The 17,322-nt window shown below is 44.1% G+C and overlaps 1 protein-coding gene across 9 annotated transcripts in view; it reads left to right on the top strand.

Annotated features, from left to right (window-relative positions):
- The window catches only part of LOC126470298 (phosphatidylinositol 4-phosphate 5-kinase type-1 alpha), a 311,070-nt gene that overhangs the window by 135,170 nt on the left and 158,578 nt on the right, over nucleotides 1–17,322 (top strand). Inside the window, exon 15 of one of the 9 annotated variants that reach the window (XM_050098068.1) lies at nucleotides 3,737–3,933. The exons of the other annotated variants lie outside the window; for them this stretch is intronic. Within the exon in view, the coding sequence (XP_049954025.1) occupies nucleotides 3,737–3,756 (20 nt within the window). The 3' untranslated portion in view covers nucleotides 3,757–3,933. Of the gene's footprint in view, nucleotides 1–3,736; nucleotides 3,934–17,322 lie in introns of those variants that run through there. 9 annotated transcript variants of the gene reach the window in all.

Genomic DNA, 17,322 nt, shown 5'->3' with positions numbered 1-17,322 from the left:
ATGTCAGTGGATTACCCCATTTGCAACTCATATCATCACTAGAATGATTCTCTCTTTCTCTGTACTCTGCTTATTTACTTTTCTTACTGTGTCACGTTTGCGCAGTGCCAACTGGTGGCATTATGTGTTGTACTGGGCAGTGGCTATAATGTGTTGGCTTATCAGTGTGCATTTCCTGACGCTCTGACATGCTTCATCGTTTTTATTGCCCCATAAATTATGTTGATTGTCCCAAGTATAGAAGAAGAAGATGAAACATATTGTTTTTTAGTGGAAGTGCAAGTGGAAAGTGAAGTGATTTAATGTACTGTGTACTGCTGCTTCATTATACGTTTGGATGTGGTATAATAAAAACAGTCATGAGCAGTCAAGGTACATACAGTAATGGAAATCAGTGTAAAGGCAGGGTTCCACGAAAATAGTAGTACAACGTCTGAAGCATATATTTATCAAATTTACTGTGAAAGAAGTAGATAGATATTATAAAACTTAAACAGTCATGATGGAATTACAAAGTTTCATTCATAATATGAGTAACAAAAGAAGATAGTTGCATTTCCTGAATGGAAGACACTCCCTGTCTACATCTACATCTACACTCTGCAAGCCACCTGATTGTGTGTGGCGGAGGGTACTTTGAGTACCTCTATCGGTTCTCCCTTCTATTCCAGTCTCTTATTGTTCATGGAAAGAAAGATTGTCGGTATGCCTCTGTACGGACTCTAATCTCTCTGATTCTATCCTCATGGTCTCTTCGCGAGATATACATCAGAGGGAGCAATACACTGCTTGACTCCTCGGTGAAGGTATGTTCTCGAAACTTCAACAAAAGCCCGTACCGAGTTACTGAGCGTCTCTCCCGCAGAGTCTTCCGCTGTAGCTCACATATGGCCTCAAATTGCCTTCTATTGCAATAGACACACCTTGCCAATATTTCACAAAGGTTTTCCATGGGGTTCAAATCCAGGCTACTTGCAGGCCAGGGCAAGACTTCGATATCTTTATCTTCAAACCATTTTTTGCTGTAGCAGAACCCTACACAGGTGTTTTATCCCATTAAAACATTAGATTCTCATCCCCTAGGCCCTCATACATTCTAATCAATTCTGTTTCTAGCATCTCATTGTACATAGAATTCATCCAAGCAATGTGTGACTTTTCTTTAGTGCAGAAGGCTGCCCAAATAATAACACTTCCACCACCAAAATTTCTCGTCATTCTTATCTGCTGCTCTGTTCTCAGATCATGCCAACAGTATTGAAATCCATCCTGCCCATCTAAATTATCTTTTTCTCACCACTGAATATCACTTTATCACATTCTGAAATCCATGATATACATTTTTCAGCAAACTCCAATCTAGCCTGGTTATGTTTTGGTGTTAATGCAGGTTTATGCAGTCATTTCTTGAATGCCAGATGTTTGTCATGTAACAAAATTTGTCATACACATCTGTTATTTACCGGCAATTGTAAGTAGGCAACAAGTTCAGAAGAATAACAGTTTGTGGCTCTTGCTTTGCACAAAGTAACTCTTTATTTGCCTCAGATAATTTTGCTTTGCCCATATTTTCCATTCTGTTCACATTGTGCACCCAATCTAACAAAATTATCAATGACTGTACTTGAACAGTTCATCTTCTTGCCAGTTTTACAATGAACGTGTCCTATTTCATTGTATGTACTGAATTATGCTTTATCATCACGTGATAACTGTATTCCATATGATATTGCCACACTCATGGTTTCTGTACATGACATTCACTGTCACTAATGGTGTCTGTTCCATATTCCCAGTAGACGCATGTACACACACACACTAACACCACTCAGAGCTGACTGCCTTTATACTTAATCAAATGCAATATAATTTGACCGAAAATGTTGGTATATTGGATTTCATACTATTGCATATACACTGTGCACAACATTTCCAACTGAAAGTGTTAATTTTTCTGCAGATATCCTTGTCTTTATACTGATTTCCACTGTTGTACACCTATGCACTCCTTTTGTCATGATGGCAGTGAAGATATATTGTGGCTTTGACTCCACGAGATATATAAAGCAGTGGCAATCATCTATATCTGTGATAACTCAACCTTATCCCACAAATAATGGATGTTGATCAGAACTGAGTCTTAGGTTTGCCTAAAAAGATTTAGCTCTGATGATCCAGGAGGCCCCATCCCTCGCATTGAGATGACCCTCAAATCATACAAAAACAGTACTGTAACAATGTGGCAGGGCACTGGCTCACTGAAGATAAGGGTCACCACCAGGGTGCTGTAACTAAACAAATAGATGTACATGATAGTTGATTCCTGTATTGTCTGCTAGTGGGAGATGGTGGCAGATATATCAGAAGACACGGTACATCCCATGTGTACATGTGTGATCTATCATTACGTGTAGAACTGTGCAAGTGTAAACTTGAAATACTTCAGTTTCTTGTTAAGCTGGTTAGAAAAGGAACAGCTTAAAATTCTTTTGCGATTTCATTAAATTTGTACAGAGTTGAATTAGGCTTATGAAAAGTTTTAAGTACCCCAGTTGGTATTTGTCATTGGGTGCTCATATTCAGTTTATAGTTCCAGAACTGTTTAGCTATCTGCTTTCATCCTACCTGTCAGTCATTCCTGTAGTGTTGCTTTGTAGTCTCTGTTGACATTATCTTATTTTCATGTTTTGTTATAATGTAAAAAATTAGAAATTAATAGAGGTCTGGTATAATTTTATTATATGTAAAATTTTTTGTGAGACCAGATTTATTTATATTATTTGCAAGTACTGAATATTCCTAACAATTTTTTTACATATTTGTTGGATGCAGTTATAAATATTTAAGTCAATCCATAATTTGAACAACTCATAAACTGCATTAATTCTATTTTAAATTAAATTGTTTATGAAATCTTACATTAAATTTGCTGAATCCGTAGACTAACGTGGATGTGACCAAAAATGAAGCAGACTTTTACAGGTTTTTTTTTTCTTTGTATAAATGTTGTAGTGAGCAGTTTATATCGTGTTTCTTGTTGGAGTTTCTTCCCAGAATTTAATTATTTGTAGCGAGACTTCCTTAGTAAAAAGTGCATTATAGGTTACCATCTCTACAGCCAATATTCTGAAAGCTGCCTGAAAAATAGTCATGCATGTCGGAAGATAGTTTTACTATGGTATCTCAATACAATCTCAAGAATGAGTCATCAATCAGTAGAAATGTTAGTTCATTTTGGTGTGGTTATTATAATAAGAATAATATTGTGGTGCCCGCCTAGTGCAAGCATTACAGTTTGATGCCAGTTCACTAGCTTAGATGAATTTCACTACTTTTCCTCCCACTGAGCAGCTTGTTACGTGGTTTTGTGAAGAGGAAATCTGATGTGGTCACTGGGAATTGAACTCTGGACCTACGCATTTGTATCCGACCGAGCTAATCACTAGACCATGGAGATGATGTGTAAAGTAAATGGAATCAATGAGGCACTTTGCACATCACATACTTTTTCATTCTTTTTATGTAGGGCTTATGGAATAATGGGGAGAACTCAAAGCTAGTTCCTTTTTAATCATACTGAGCTAACAGAAAACCAAATTCATTTTCCATGTCACAAAACAGGCATTTTAAAGTGGATTTATTAAGGAAATCTTGTAAGCTCTGCATTTTCTCTTCATAACACACATCAGTGACTTGCCATCAGATATAAGGGATTTAAACAGTTTTCTGTTTGCAGGTGGCACAAATGGACCATAAATGTTGCAGTTAACTGTAGCAAATAGCATAAACATGAGGCACAGAGAGAATTGACTGATAGTTAACTACAGTAACAAATGCTGCAGTTAATCCACTGTATTTATTTGATCTTGGAAAGAACCCAGTAAATAACGCTGAACAGTTTAAGTTCTTAGAATTGAAAATGTATGGGAACAAACTTACAAATCCTAAATAAAAATTCTTGAATAAAATACAAGTGTTGTTACATATCTCATTGAAATGGTATTTTTTCTAATGGAATAATTACAAAGAAATTGTCTTTTGTTTATTTTCATTGTACAACATACTGCCACAATACATTCCTGCCTCCCCAGGGAGCTCGTAACTCTTCTGTGAGCACAAGTGTGATGGGCATGGGGCCCTGACCGTTGTGGCATTTCTTCTCTTCTTGTGCCACAAAACCACTCTCTGACTATTTCTTTCCCTTTGATTTAACCTCCAATGAATACCCTATTCATTGTTGACTCTGCCATACCTCTAGTCTCTGCATTTTAGTTACTCTGTTTTACTGTTTTTCCTATGTATTACACAACTTTTGTTGTATTTAAGAATGGCCACCATTACCAGGATTGACCTCAGCCCTTCCCCCCCCCCCCCCCCCCCCCCCCCAGTTGTGTTTAACTTGCACACAATACTCGGCATGTTAGCTGGTCCATGTGGGGTTCATTAGATACCCACTTGGTGGTAGCTCCCTGACTACATGGGTAACACATTGTTGGTGACTGCTCTATTGTGTCTTCGGGAATGCCCAGGAGTGTGTGTCTATCTTATTTGGGATAGGGGACTCCTGGCAATGATTGTCATGCCAAGGGCCCCTAAATTAGGCAGGACAGTGCCCGTCCCAGTAATCTCACAAGAAATTAATGTAGAAAGACATAGCCCCAGTACATTTTCCTCATTAGGTATGAATCCAGATTGATCGATGAGACAAGGTGAGAGATGTTATCCTCAGTTCCTGCCCTGTTCCAGTACTGATGGCGAATATGTCTTAAATATCAAACTGTAATTTTTTGTGGAGGAAATCAAAGACAGGTATAATAAGGTCGTTACAATAACGATGCAGGACAGATCACACTACATACATTGTTGAACTTCAACAAACAAGGTGACATCCCAGTCACAAATATGTTGCACAAGAAACTAAATATAGTCAAGGGTATAATTTTCCGCAGGTGCCTTATACTTCAGTCAAGGCATTATGTGTCAGTTTATGATGATGATGTGTAAATTTTATCTGCCATGTTCAACAAACGCCTAAAGATAAAGTAGACACTGAAGCCTGCATTTCTCATGGGTTTTAAGGGTAGAGTTAGGACTGTGGTTTACCGGTGTGGTGTAAAATCTTATGTACCACCTGCCATGAGGTACAAGTGTGTGAAGTTTGACCACATGTCATTTAATCTACAAATGAATGTACCTGTTGAGACTGGATGGCCACTACACAGGAATGCCTGTTGTGTACAATCACCTTACTGCATCAGTTGCAGGGGTGCACACATCTCCTAATCACCAACTTGCACTTTACAACAAGGGAATGCAAGGTCCAGATGTTGAAGATCTTTGATTGTTCAACATATCACCAAGCCTTTACCCTATCCAGATGACAATAAGTTATTCCCAAAAATTAAGCCTTTGGTCATCTATTACAAGAGTGAATATTCCCCCTCTCCCCTTCGCATTGGGCATAGCAGCTAGCTTAGTTGATGTGTTAATATGAGGAAAGGGGCTCCGTCCTCTTATCTCTGCATCTGTTGTGATGACCTTTGCTACCTCCATTTGTATAATAAAGACCTATTCTTGACTGACACACCCTAGTGGAGGCTTGCTCCCTCTTGGTCTTACTACCCAAACCACCTCAACCCCACGTCATAATGACAAACAGCATCTGCGGAGGTATGGACATCAGACTGCAGAACTGCCCACTCCTCATCTGTACCAAGCTCTTCTTTGGATACTCCTACTGAATCCAAATCCTATAACGAGGAGGAGGAGGGAGTAGCAGCAGCAGCGGTGGTGAAATGAAGAAAACAGAAATGAAGATGAATCTGGCAGTCTTGATTCCGCTGGATCCCTCCTCCACTATTAGGTTTACTGAGTGGTTTACACAAATCTTCAGGAAATTCAATCCCCAACAACATATTCACCCATTTTACATAATTATTGAATGTATAATGAGAACTGAATTGACATAGAAAGAGCCTTTGGGGGCATGTGTAGGACTGACCTTGAGACGATCTCCAGTGAACTACTATCATGATGGAAGTGGTGGTGGTGGTGGTGGTGGTGGTGGTGGTGGTGGTGTTATAAGGTTCAGATATGCTTGTAAGTATAATGTAGTGCTCATGCCAATCAGATTTTATCAGGATACTGTCCACAGTTAATTAATTTTGATATTAATTCAAGCTGTAACATGAAGTCAGATGCTCAAATAAATTCAGCTGCAGAAATATTTAATTCAAATGGAATGCCTCTATACTAGTAATGTCTGCCATCATAGAAGAGGAATGCTGTGTACTTCCTAAAGCTAACAAATAGTATATGGCACTTGACTGAATCCAGCGGTAAAGTCAAATGACAACATGAATCTTGTACTGTGTGACTTGCACAGTGGTGTGTCCACATTTTCAGAGTGGCAATCCTAGTTTTCAAAGACAACCAGAGGATTGTTTTACTTACTCATGCACTCCTCTATTAGTCCACATTTCTCCATCCTTTCTAGCTCCTTTCCACATTAGGCCCCTCTGCTAGTGGCTTTGCAGAGGGATTTATCCAAAGGTAGGGTATGATGATTCACTTTTCCAAAGGTAGGGTATGATGCTTCACTTTCATACAGCACTTGTAGTTGCTTACATAACATTTACCATGAGATTCATTTGTTCTTTCTTGTTATTTATTTATTTATTTACACATCAAGTTCCGTAGGACCAAATTGAGGAGCTAATCTCCAAGGTCATGGAACATGTCAGTACATGAAATTACAACAGATAAAAACAGATAAAAATAAATGTTTATGAACCCGAAAAAAGTCAGTCCATAAGTTTAAGTAAACACAATCAACAATCCAATAAGAATCAGCTTAATTTTTCATGGAACTCCTCGACAGGATAGGAGTGACCCATGAGGAAACTCTTCAGTTTCGATTTGAAAGTGTGTGTATTACTGCTGAGATTGACTGTACTCCCTTACTATCTGTTTCTTCTAGCAAGTCTTTCTAGACAGTTTCAAATCCAAAGTTGATGAGGTTATCAATTTCTCCTGTCTTCCTCATTAATCTCACTGCACTCACACAAACGATCTCCTTACACATCATCATGGAATAATGATCAGTATATATCCTCTCAGTAACTCTAGCAGTTAAATATTTATTCTCTTTTCACCAGCCCCCAGGGGCTCAGCATTCATTTGCTGAGTACGGGCTTGGCGACCCCGGGGTCCTGAGCTGGGGACTGGTCGGCGCCGCCAGTCTCCTGTCACCGTAACCCCCGGACATGCTTCAGCGACCACCGTATGGCGCGGCGGTGAAATGTTGTGTGCTGCGGGGAATGGTAATCTTGGCCCTCTATAAAAACCCCTCAATCTTCCGGTGTGCTCCGCGCCTATGAGATGCATGGCTGTTGAGGTGGAACAGTTGCAAGCGGGCAACCTCTGGGGCACCTGCCGCACCCCAGTTGTATAAGGCTTACTCAGGCACGCGGGGCTCTGTCTGAGCGGACCTTTAGTTCCCTAGCTGCTCGTGGGACCGCAATGGACCCTTCGACCTCTACATTTCCCCCTACCAGTGGCTTGGGTGGGCCAATGGTAGGAAAACACACCCCATCGAAGAAGCGACTTCGTGTTGTGAGTCCTCCAGCGCCTAGTGTTGATCGAGATTTGTCAGACTGTCGTGACAGAGCACATGCTGATAATCAGAATGTGTTTTTGATTATTAAATGGAAGGAGGGTAGCTTTGAGAGGGTTTCTCCCTTTTACATCCACAAGGTTCTTGAGGGAATTGCAGGAACACTTAAATCTGTGAAGCGACTGCGCAATGGGACTCTGTTAGTTGAGACATCTAGTTCCCGTCAAGTCGCTTCTCTTCGGAAAGCAACCTGTCTCGGTGAGTACGCTATCAAGACCGAGCTCCACTCCACTCTGAATTACAGTAAGGGTGTTGTGACATGTAGGGACTTGGTGGATATCCCCATAGACGAGTTAAAATCTGAATGGGCTGATGAAGGTATTGTTGACGTGCAGCATATTATGAAATGAGTCGATGGGGACCTAGTCAAACCCGACTCGTTTATTCTCACGTTCAGTTGCCCACGACTCCCAGAGCATGTTAAAGCGGGGTTCTTACGTTTGCCAGTAAGGCCATATTTCCCCAACCCAATGCGCTGCTTTAAATGTCAGCGCTTTGGGAGTACTACGTTGGGGTGCAATGGGATAGCCACTGGTGGTAAATGTGGTCAGCCTGCCCATGAAGGAGCTGATTGTTCATCGCCTGTGAAGTGCGTGAATTGCTCTGGGAGTCACCCTGTCTGGAGCCGGGTCTGCCCCATCTATCTCAACGAACAGAAGATACAGGAGATTAAAACATCTAAGCGCATCCCCTATGGTGAGGCTAAGAAGCTCCTTAAGGCCATGCAACCTCCTGTGTTTACTACATCTTTCGCTTCCGCTCTGAAAAAACCGGTACAAATGGCCACTGTTGCTACGCAAACGGAGGTTGCTAGTGTTAGCACTAATACCTGCGTTTGCCAGTGCACTTGTGCTGCTGCGGTTGTTTTGCAACCTGCGGCTCTCCCCGCAATGTCGGACAAGGCTGTGGTTGCTGACATTGGGGTACTTCCTCCCTCTCCCCATATGGGGCCTTCTGCCCAGGCGAGTAATGCTCCACCTGTTGACAAGGCTCTGCATTCTAAGCCCCCCAAGACAAAGACGCCGAAGCTGAAGGTTTTGCCACCTGCGGAGACTAGTCAGGGTCGGTCCGATGACGAGGCCATCGTACTGTCTGACATCTCCCGTGGGTCGTCATCGGAGCTGATGGACATTGACGTCGACCGGGGGCGATCTTCTCGCCCCAGGAATAAATCTCCGGCCAGTACGGGCTCTCCTCCAAAGCACAGAGGCAGGGTGAGAGTTCAGCCCCCCTGATCACTGGCTCCCATATTACAGTGGAACCTGAATGGGTTCAGGACGCATGTGGCCGAATTACAGCTCCTTGTACGAGAGTGCCCTTTGTGCTTATGTCTCCAAGAGACACATTTTCGGGCCACTGATGCTCCTTCTTTACGGGGCTATACCGTCTATCGGAAAGATGATCTGACGGGGGAACGGGCAAAGGGTGGTGTTGCGGTTTTTGTCCGTGACATGCACCCCTCATCTGAGCTCCCTCTCGTTACAGACTTGCAAGCAGTTGCAGTTGACCTTCTTGTGGGTCGGAGGCTCACAGTCTGTTCACTTTACTTACCACCTCAGGATGCGATAGACTCTGAGGCTCTCGCAGACCTTATTAGCCAACTCCCCCACCCATTTCTTCTTCTGGGGGACTTCAATTCTCATAATGTCTTATGGGGCTCTTCGACTACTTGCCCCAGGGGTCGCATTCTAGAAAGCCTCATGATGTCTGAAGAACTGTGCATCCTCAACTCTGATGCTCCCACTCATTTCTGTACTGCTTCTGGGTCTTCAACAGCTATTGACCTTTCCTTTTGCTCTCCAGCACTAGCGGACTCTGCTGTGTGGGAGGTTGCTGCTGATCTCCATTCTAGTGACCACTTCCCTCTTTGGATTCGCCTCCTGGATGAGGCTATGGCATTACCAGTGCTGCCCTGGTGGCACCTCTGCCGAGCTGACTGGACACTTTTCAGCCAACTGGCTGTTTTGGAACACCGTGCCAGCGTCCACGAATGGGTAGACCATGTTACAGCCGTGATCTCCCATGCTGCTGAATTGTCAATCCCACGGTCGTCCGGTCATCCCAAGAGGCGTCCTGTCCCTTGGTGGACCACTGAGTGCCGCTCAGCCATCCGAGCCCGCCGTGCAGCTCTGCGCCGCTTCAAGTGCCGTCCCTCAGCTGACAATCTTGCGGCCTTTCGGGTGGCAAGGGCCAAAGCACGGCGCGTGATTAAAGAGAGCAAACGACGGTCATTGCATTCGTTCTTGAACTCCATCTCCCGCTCCACTAATTCTACAAAAGTATGGGAAGCCATCAGGAGGATTTCCGGGAAACGCAGCCAACTACCTGTCACGGCATTGCTGCATCAGGGAAGTCTTCTCACGGCGCCGAGAGACATTGCCCAGACACTGGCCATGCATTTTGCGGCATCTACCGCCACTATTACCTGTGATCCAGATTTCTGCCCCTACCGCACTGCCATCGAGAGGTGTCCCTTGGACTTCCGGTCTCCAAATTCTGAGCCCTACAACTGCCCCTTCAGAATGTGGGAACTGGATTCGGCGCTGTCTGTGGCTCATGATACTGCGCCTGGTCATGATCAAATCCGGTACAGCATGCTGCAGCACTTGTTACTGCCTTCCAAGGAAGTTCTCCTGAATTGTTTTAATATGGTATGGTTATCCGGCACGTAGCCTAACTCGTGGAGAGAGGCGATTTTGATTCCTCTCCTCAAACCAGGGAAGGACCGAACGCATCCCAGTAGTTATCGAAGTATCGCCTTGACGAGCTGTGTCGGGAAGACGTTGGAACGCATGGCCAATCGTCGCCTGGTTTGGCTGCTCAAGACCAGGCAGCTCCTTAGCCCCTCTCAGTGTGGCTTTCGGAGATGTCGTTCAACTATAGACAACTTGACCCTGCTTGAGGCGGCCATCCAACAGGCCTTCCTGCGTAACCAGCATTGTCTAGGTGTATTCTTTGACATTCATAAGGCGTATGACACTACTTGGCGCCACCATATCCTCAATCAACTCCATGAGTGGGGCTTTCGTGGCCGTCTCCCCATCTTCATTCGATCCTTTCTTTCCCACCGCCTCTTTCGATATAGGGTTGGTAATGTGCTATCTGATTTGTTTGTGCAGGAGAATGGTGTTCCTCAGGGAAGCGTTTTAAGTGTCACCGTCTTTGCTGTCGCCATTAACAGTATCACGTCCACTATCCGGAGTCCTGCCCAATGCTCCTTGTTTGTGGACGATTTTGCTGTTTTCTGTTCTTCCTCCAGTCTTGTCACTGCTAGTCGGCAGTTGCAGCTTACGATACAGCGATTAGAGGCATGGACTGCGAAGACGGGTTTTACCTTTTCTGCAGACAAATGTGTGTGTGTTCATTTTAATTGTTCTCGACGTCTTTTTTACCTCCCCTGAATTGCGTCTGAGGGACACCATTCTTCCTTTTAGCGACATTGTGCGGTTCCTGGGCCTCACTTTTGATTCCAAACTGTCGTGGTTGCCTCACCTTAAAGACCTCAAGGTGCGGGCCCTGAAGGCACTGAATATTTTGAAGTGTCTGAGCCATCGGTCCTGGGGAGCAGATTGGGCGCGTCTGCTGCAGTTTTATAGGGCTTTCGTCCGATCGCGTCTTGACTATGGTTGCACCGTGTATGGGTCAGCAAGGCCTTCGTCTCTGAAGATACTTGACACAGTACACCATGAGGGTATCGGGCTGGCCACTGGTGCCTTCCGTACCAGTCCCATCCCCAGCCTGTGTGCTGAGGCAGGGGAACCGCCGCTCGCCATCCGGCAGAAACTCCTCATGGTGCGACGGGTGTGTCACTTCCTTGCCTGTCCTACCTCCCCTGCATACCCTACCGTTGCCCGACCGCCTATGGAACGTCTCTTACCCAGTCGTCCCAGGGCAACGAGACCATTTGGGATTCGTGCCAAGCATTTGCTTGAGTCCCTTGGTGTGGAGCGTGTGGCCCCCCAACGACAAGGTTTTACTCGCCTGCCTCCCTGGTTGCTCCAGAGGCCCAGCGTCCTTTTAGACTTGTCGGAGTACCGGAGGAGCTGCACTCCTGCGTTTGTTTTTACCTCCTTATTTTATGATATTTTAAACCAGCATCCCGACCATGTACCAGTATTTACGGATGGCTCTAAACGGGGGGACTCTGTTGGTTGTGCTGTTGTTTTCCCTGATCGACTCGTCAAGTTATGGCTTCCTGCGGCATTTACCATCTTTGATGCCGAATTGTTTGCGATCTTGCGGGCATTGGAGCAGATGAGATGTGTTCCCACTCGTAAGTTCCTCATCTGTTCTGACTCCCTGAGTGCCCTTCAGACCATGCAACACTTGTACCCAGCGGATACGGTCATCCAGAACATCCACGATGCCCTACTCCACCTGCAACGGCAGGGGAAGGTGGTTTCCTTCTGCTGGGTGCCGGGGCACGTGGGTATTAGGGGAAACGAACTGGCGGATGTGGCTGCCAAAGATGCATGTTCCCTCCCTCACGTTGTTGCATGTGCCGTTCCCCTCCATGCTGTTACCTCCCTCCTGCGTTTTCGCGTTATGCGTCAGTGGGAAGAGGAGTGGCTGGCAGTCGGTGAAAATAAGCTGCGTCTGGTCAAGGCCACCACGCGGCCATGGCGTACGTCCTACCAGTCATGCAGGCGGGATGAGGTTCTCCTTACTCGCCTCCGCATTGGGCACAGTCCCTTCAAACATGGTTTTTTACTCCGGCGGGAGGCTCCCCCAATCTACAGTGCTTGTGGCGTCCAGATTACTGTCCGCCACATTTTACTTGACTGTCTTTTATTCTCTGACCAGAGGGCGGTGGTTTCTTTGCCACCGGATTTGCCCTCTATTTTGAAAGATGACGCAACGTCTGTGGTTAAGGTTTTACGGTTTTGTGTCCTGTCCAATTTGTTGCCACGGATTTTAGGGAGAGGGTTTTAATGTGCTGCTGGATGACTGGCTCACCCAGATTTTAGGTAAGAGGTCCGCCAGTCACGAATACCTCCTTGTTTCCCTTCGGTTTCTGTCCTCCCTTCCTTGTGTTTCCTTTCCTTTTTTAGTGCACTCCTTCTCCTCTTGTTTTGCCTCTGTATGTGAGGATTTGGAACTGCGTCAGGTCTGTGTCTTTTAGCTGTTCCCCTTGTTCGCTGTTCGTCTTAGTCCCTTCACTGCATGTGTTCCTGTTTTTATGCGTTTGGGCGCTGATGACCCCGCTGTTTAGCGCCCGTAAACCTCAAACACACACACACTCTTTTCACCAATCAGGGTACATAAGTATGCACAAATCAGCCAGCCTTTTGAATCTGATACATCCACAAATAATTTTGAAATTACTTCTGATTTTGAAGATCTTCATTAAATGCCTCTGAATTTTCATTCAGTAGATTACACTCTCCTTGAGTTACAACCCTGCTAGTGTCCTGCACAGGATTCATTTCATCTTTCAGAATAGCTACACTGTCTTCCATCAGTGCCTGAAAAATATTCTTGCATCTTCCCCTCAGCAGTTTTCAGAACTTGCCCAACTTGTCAATCCAAAATTTTACTGCATATTCCAAAAAATTCATCATCCTTCTTTCTCTTTGTCGATTGACTCCCCCTCTTCATTCTTCAGATAAATGTGTATTATTTCCTGTTCTTCTGTTACATCTTTCACTTCACTACCTAGTCCTGGAAACTTGGTTTCATGAACTTCACTCTTACATCCTATCCCTAATACTCTAACAGTCACTTTGTTCATTTGTTTTATATTTTAACACTTCATTACTCTTGAGACCTGTCACAATCCTATTCCAGCCGCACCCTACCACATTCCTCAGAGATATGGTGTTACGTAGTATTCCTCCTTTCATTAGATGTCCAGTTACATAATTTAGAGCAGGGCTTAACAACTGGCCGGTTTTGAGCGCGAGTACTCGCGTCTGCTCAGGCACGTGCTCGTGAGCAAGTGCAAGGTCGCGTAGTAGGGAGGGAGGGGAAATGCACGCGCATGTTTGAACAGGGCCGCAACGTGCCTATTGAATTCGCGCCGACTGTGTAACGTTTAAAGTTCTACGATCAGCTCTAACAGTCACTTCGCAGGTTAAAAATCATGTCAAGTCGCCGTTGTGTAACCCCAACCATGTTTGCACAGTTCAACCCCCATTGGGAGGAATCGTATCTGTTTACAGTAAAAGATGGTGTTGCAAAATGTTTAGTACGTCACAAAACGCTGAATTCTTTTAGGAAATTTAATTTGCAGCGACATTATATGTCATACCACGCGAAAGACTACGGAAGTGGAAAATGTGATGGACCAGATCGTGCACAGGAAGTTATTAAACTTAAAAGGAAGCTATCCGAAGAAGATTTGGACGACGAAGAAAAATCAACTGAGGCAGCTCTCAGAGTGAGTTACAAAATTGCTTTGCTTTTAGCAAAATCCCTGCGCCCCTTCACTGATGGCGATTTAATAAAAGAATGTTTGGTAGTTGCAGCGGAACATTTGTGTCCATCTCAAGTTGATCAGTTTCGGATTGTGCCATTATCTAACATGACCATTATGCGTCGCATACAGGACATGGCAGACGACGTCCAGAGCCAGCTTGCAAATATCTGTAAAGATATTATGGCGTATTCTCTAGCTCTGGACGAAAGTGTTGATATCACTGGAACAGCGCAGCTTGCCATATTTATTAGAGGTGTTAATAGAGATCTTCAGGTGAGGGAAGAGCTCCTTGATGTAGTAGCCATGAAGAACACTACAACCGGAGGTGATATTTTAAGTAGTGTTGAAGAAAGTGTTGAAAATATAGGATTGTCGTGGAATTCTTTAGTTTCAGTGTCTACAGACGGTGCACCAGCGATGACAGGGAAAAAATCAGGTTTCATTGCGCTGTTGAAGGAGAAAATGAAAAAACTGACCCTGCCGAATGAAATAAGAGGCGTTCACTGTGTGATCCACCAGGAAAACTTATGTGCAAAGAGTACCACTCTAAAAAATGTGACGAGTGTTGTTGTTCGTACAACCAAATATATAAGGAAGCATGGGCTACAACACAGGCGATTTAAAAGCTTTCTTGGGGATATAGAAAGCCAGTATGGTAGCCTGCCTTATTACAGCGAGGTCCGCTGGCTTAGTCGTGGCGAATTATTAAATCGATTTTTTTTTCCTATTAGATGAGATAAATATGTTCATGGAAATAAATTACATGTGTGTTGCTGAATTGAAAGAGCCTTCATGGAAATGTGACCTCGCGTTCTTAGCAGATTTAACTAGCCATCTGAATGCTTTGAACATTTCACTGCAAGGTAAAGATCTGCTAATTACTCATTTCATAGATCGAATACGAGCTTTTAAAATGAAATTGACACTTTGGGTGAGTCAGCTGGAAACAGGAAATCTAGCTCATTTTCCTAAATTACCATCCATGCAAGATGTTCACAAAGACTGTGAACGTTATTCACATAGTTCAGTTGCCCTTAAGGAAGAATTTGATCAACGCTTTCATGATCTGACAGCACTAGACAGTGATTTTGATCTGTTCTCCTCTCCATATTCAGCGAATATTGAAGGGATTCGTCCTGAGCTGCAACCAGAGCTTATTGACCTGCAGTGTGACAGAGAATACAGAGACAAATTTCGGAACAAGAAAAACATTTTGGAATTCTGCAGACACTTCCCTCAGGATAGATTTCCTCGTTTGCACAAACTGGCGGCTACAATAATATCAATGTTCGGTTCCACGCATGTTTGTGAACAACTGTTCTCTGGAATGAAATGTAACAAGACGCGCCTTAGAAACGCATTGTCTGATAGAAATTTAAACTGCACGCTGCGCCTACAGTGCACAAGAACAATTACTCTGTACATAGACGCAATTGTAAAGGGCAAAAAGTATAAGATAACCGAGAATACCACACTTCAGTGACACCTTTTAGTGTGTAACAGTTCACAAATTAATACGAATGTAGAGGCATACATTAAGCTAATAAAACTATATGGCACGTGTACATTCTCCTTTATTTGTTTCATTTGTCACAGTAATAATTCGTGAGTGATATCCCTGCAGGTGGCCGCGAATTTACATTGACTGGCGGGAGCTGTTGTGTGCCCCATGTGACTCTCCCCACTCTCCGCTCTGGTCCGGTAGTGGGGGTAGCGTGCTCGCGCTGCTCCGTGCTCGCGACTGGCTGCTCACAGCTTGCTCCGCGAGCACGTATGTTGTGGAGCCCTGATTTAGAGGTCTCTTCCTTCCATATTTATGTCATCCTATTCATGCCACTTGTTTAAATTTTCATCACTCTCATCACAAAAACCTTTCCAGAACACTATACCATTTAATAGAGTATTCAAGTAACAAATATCTACAATTTGAAACTTCCTGGCAGATTAAAACAGTGTGCCCGACTGAGACTCGAACTCGGGACCTTTGCCTTTCGCGGGCAAGTCCTCTACCAACTGAGCTACCTAAGCACGACTCACGACCCGTTCTCACAATTTTACTTCCGCCAGTACCTCAGCTCCTGCCTTCCAAATTTCACAGAAGTTCCCCTGCGAAACTTGCAGGACTAGCACTACTGGAAGAAAGGATATTGCGGACCTAGAGTTCGAGTCTTGGTCCGGCACACAGTTTTAATCTGCCAGGAAGTTGCAAAACCAGCATACACTCCGCTGCAGACTGAAAATTTCGTTCTGGAAACATCCCCCGGGCTGTGGGTAAGTCATGTCTCTGAAATATCCTTTCTTCTAGTAGTGCTAGTCCTGCAAGTTTCGCAGGAGAACTTCTGTGAAGTTTGGAAGGCAGGAGCCGAGGTACTGGCAGAAGTAAAATTGTGAGAACGGGTCGTGAGTCGTGCTTGGGTAGCTCAGTTGGTAGAGCACTTGCCCGCGAAAGGCAAAGGTCCCAAGTTTGACTCTTGGTCCGGCACACAGTTTTAATCTGCCAGGAAATTTCAAAACCAGCATACACTCTGCTGCAGAGTGAAAATTTCATTCTGGTATCTACAATTTGTTCTGCAGCGTATCCCAGGCTGGTAATCAGATTCCATCCACTTAATGTGGTAGTGTCCTTGGCCTCTGAATCATTCCCCACCACTGTGACCTTTATCTGGAGCATTCATTATTTGCCATATTATTTGTATATTGGTGTGCCTCATCTTTTGTTTCCGGGTTTTGGTCCTTAAATTCATTGACTTTACCTCGTTCAGAAAGTCAGATTCCTCCGTTGCCTCTGAATGTTGCTCTGAACCCTCTCTTGGACTCTGCTGAGAGAATAACTTCTGGAGTTATTACCCATTACAATCTCTGTGAAACTCCTGTTTTTGTGCAATCTCTCTCCTATTGGTTTACTGCAGTTTAAAGATGCCTGCATTTATGTTCTAGACCCTCAAACAACTTCTCAAGATAATGTAGAAACTGTTCCATTTAATTAATTGTATTCATTAAGGCGCTGTACTACAGGCTCTCAGGCAGACACATTATCAGAATAGAAATTTTGGTAAACACGTCAAGAGGCTTGCCCAGATGTGAAAGCTTCTTTAATTTATTTTAATAGAAAATTGTACAAGCTAAATTTTAATTCATAATAATGTAGTCTCTCCAAAAATTCAGTCTGGATATCAGCCTGTTTAGCCTTAGACCAGAAAGTGCTAAGAAAACTCTCCTCAGACTCCTC

Source organism: Schistocerca serialis, chromosome 3 (assembly GCF_023864345.2).
Source record: "Schistocerca serialis cubense isolate TAMUIC-IGC-003099 chromosome 3, iqSchSeri2.2, whole genome shotgun sequence".
Lineage (NCBI taxonomy): Eukaryota > Metazoa > Arthropoda > Insecta > Orthoptera > Acrididae > Schistocerca > Schistocerca serialis.
This window is presented reverse-complemented; position numbering and strand designations above follow the sequence as displayed.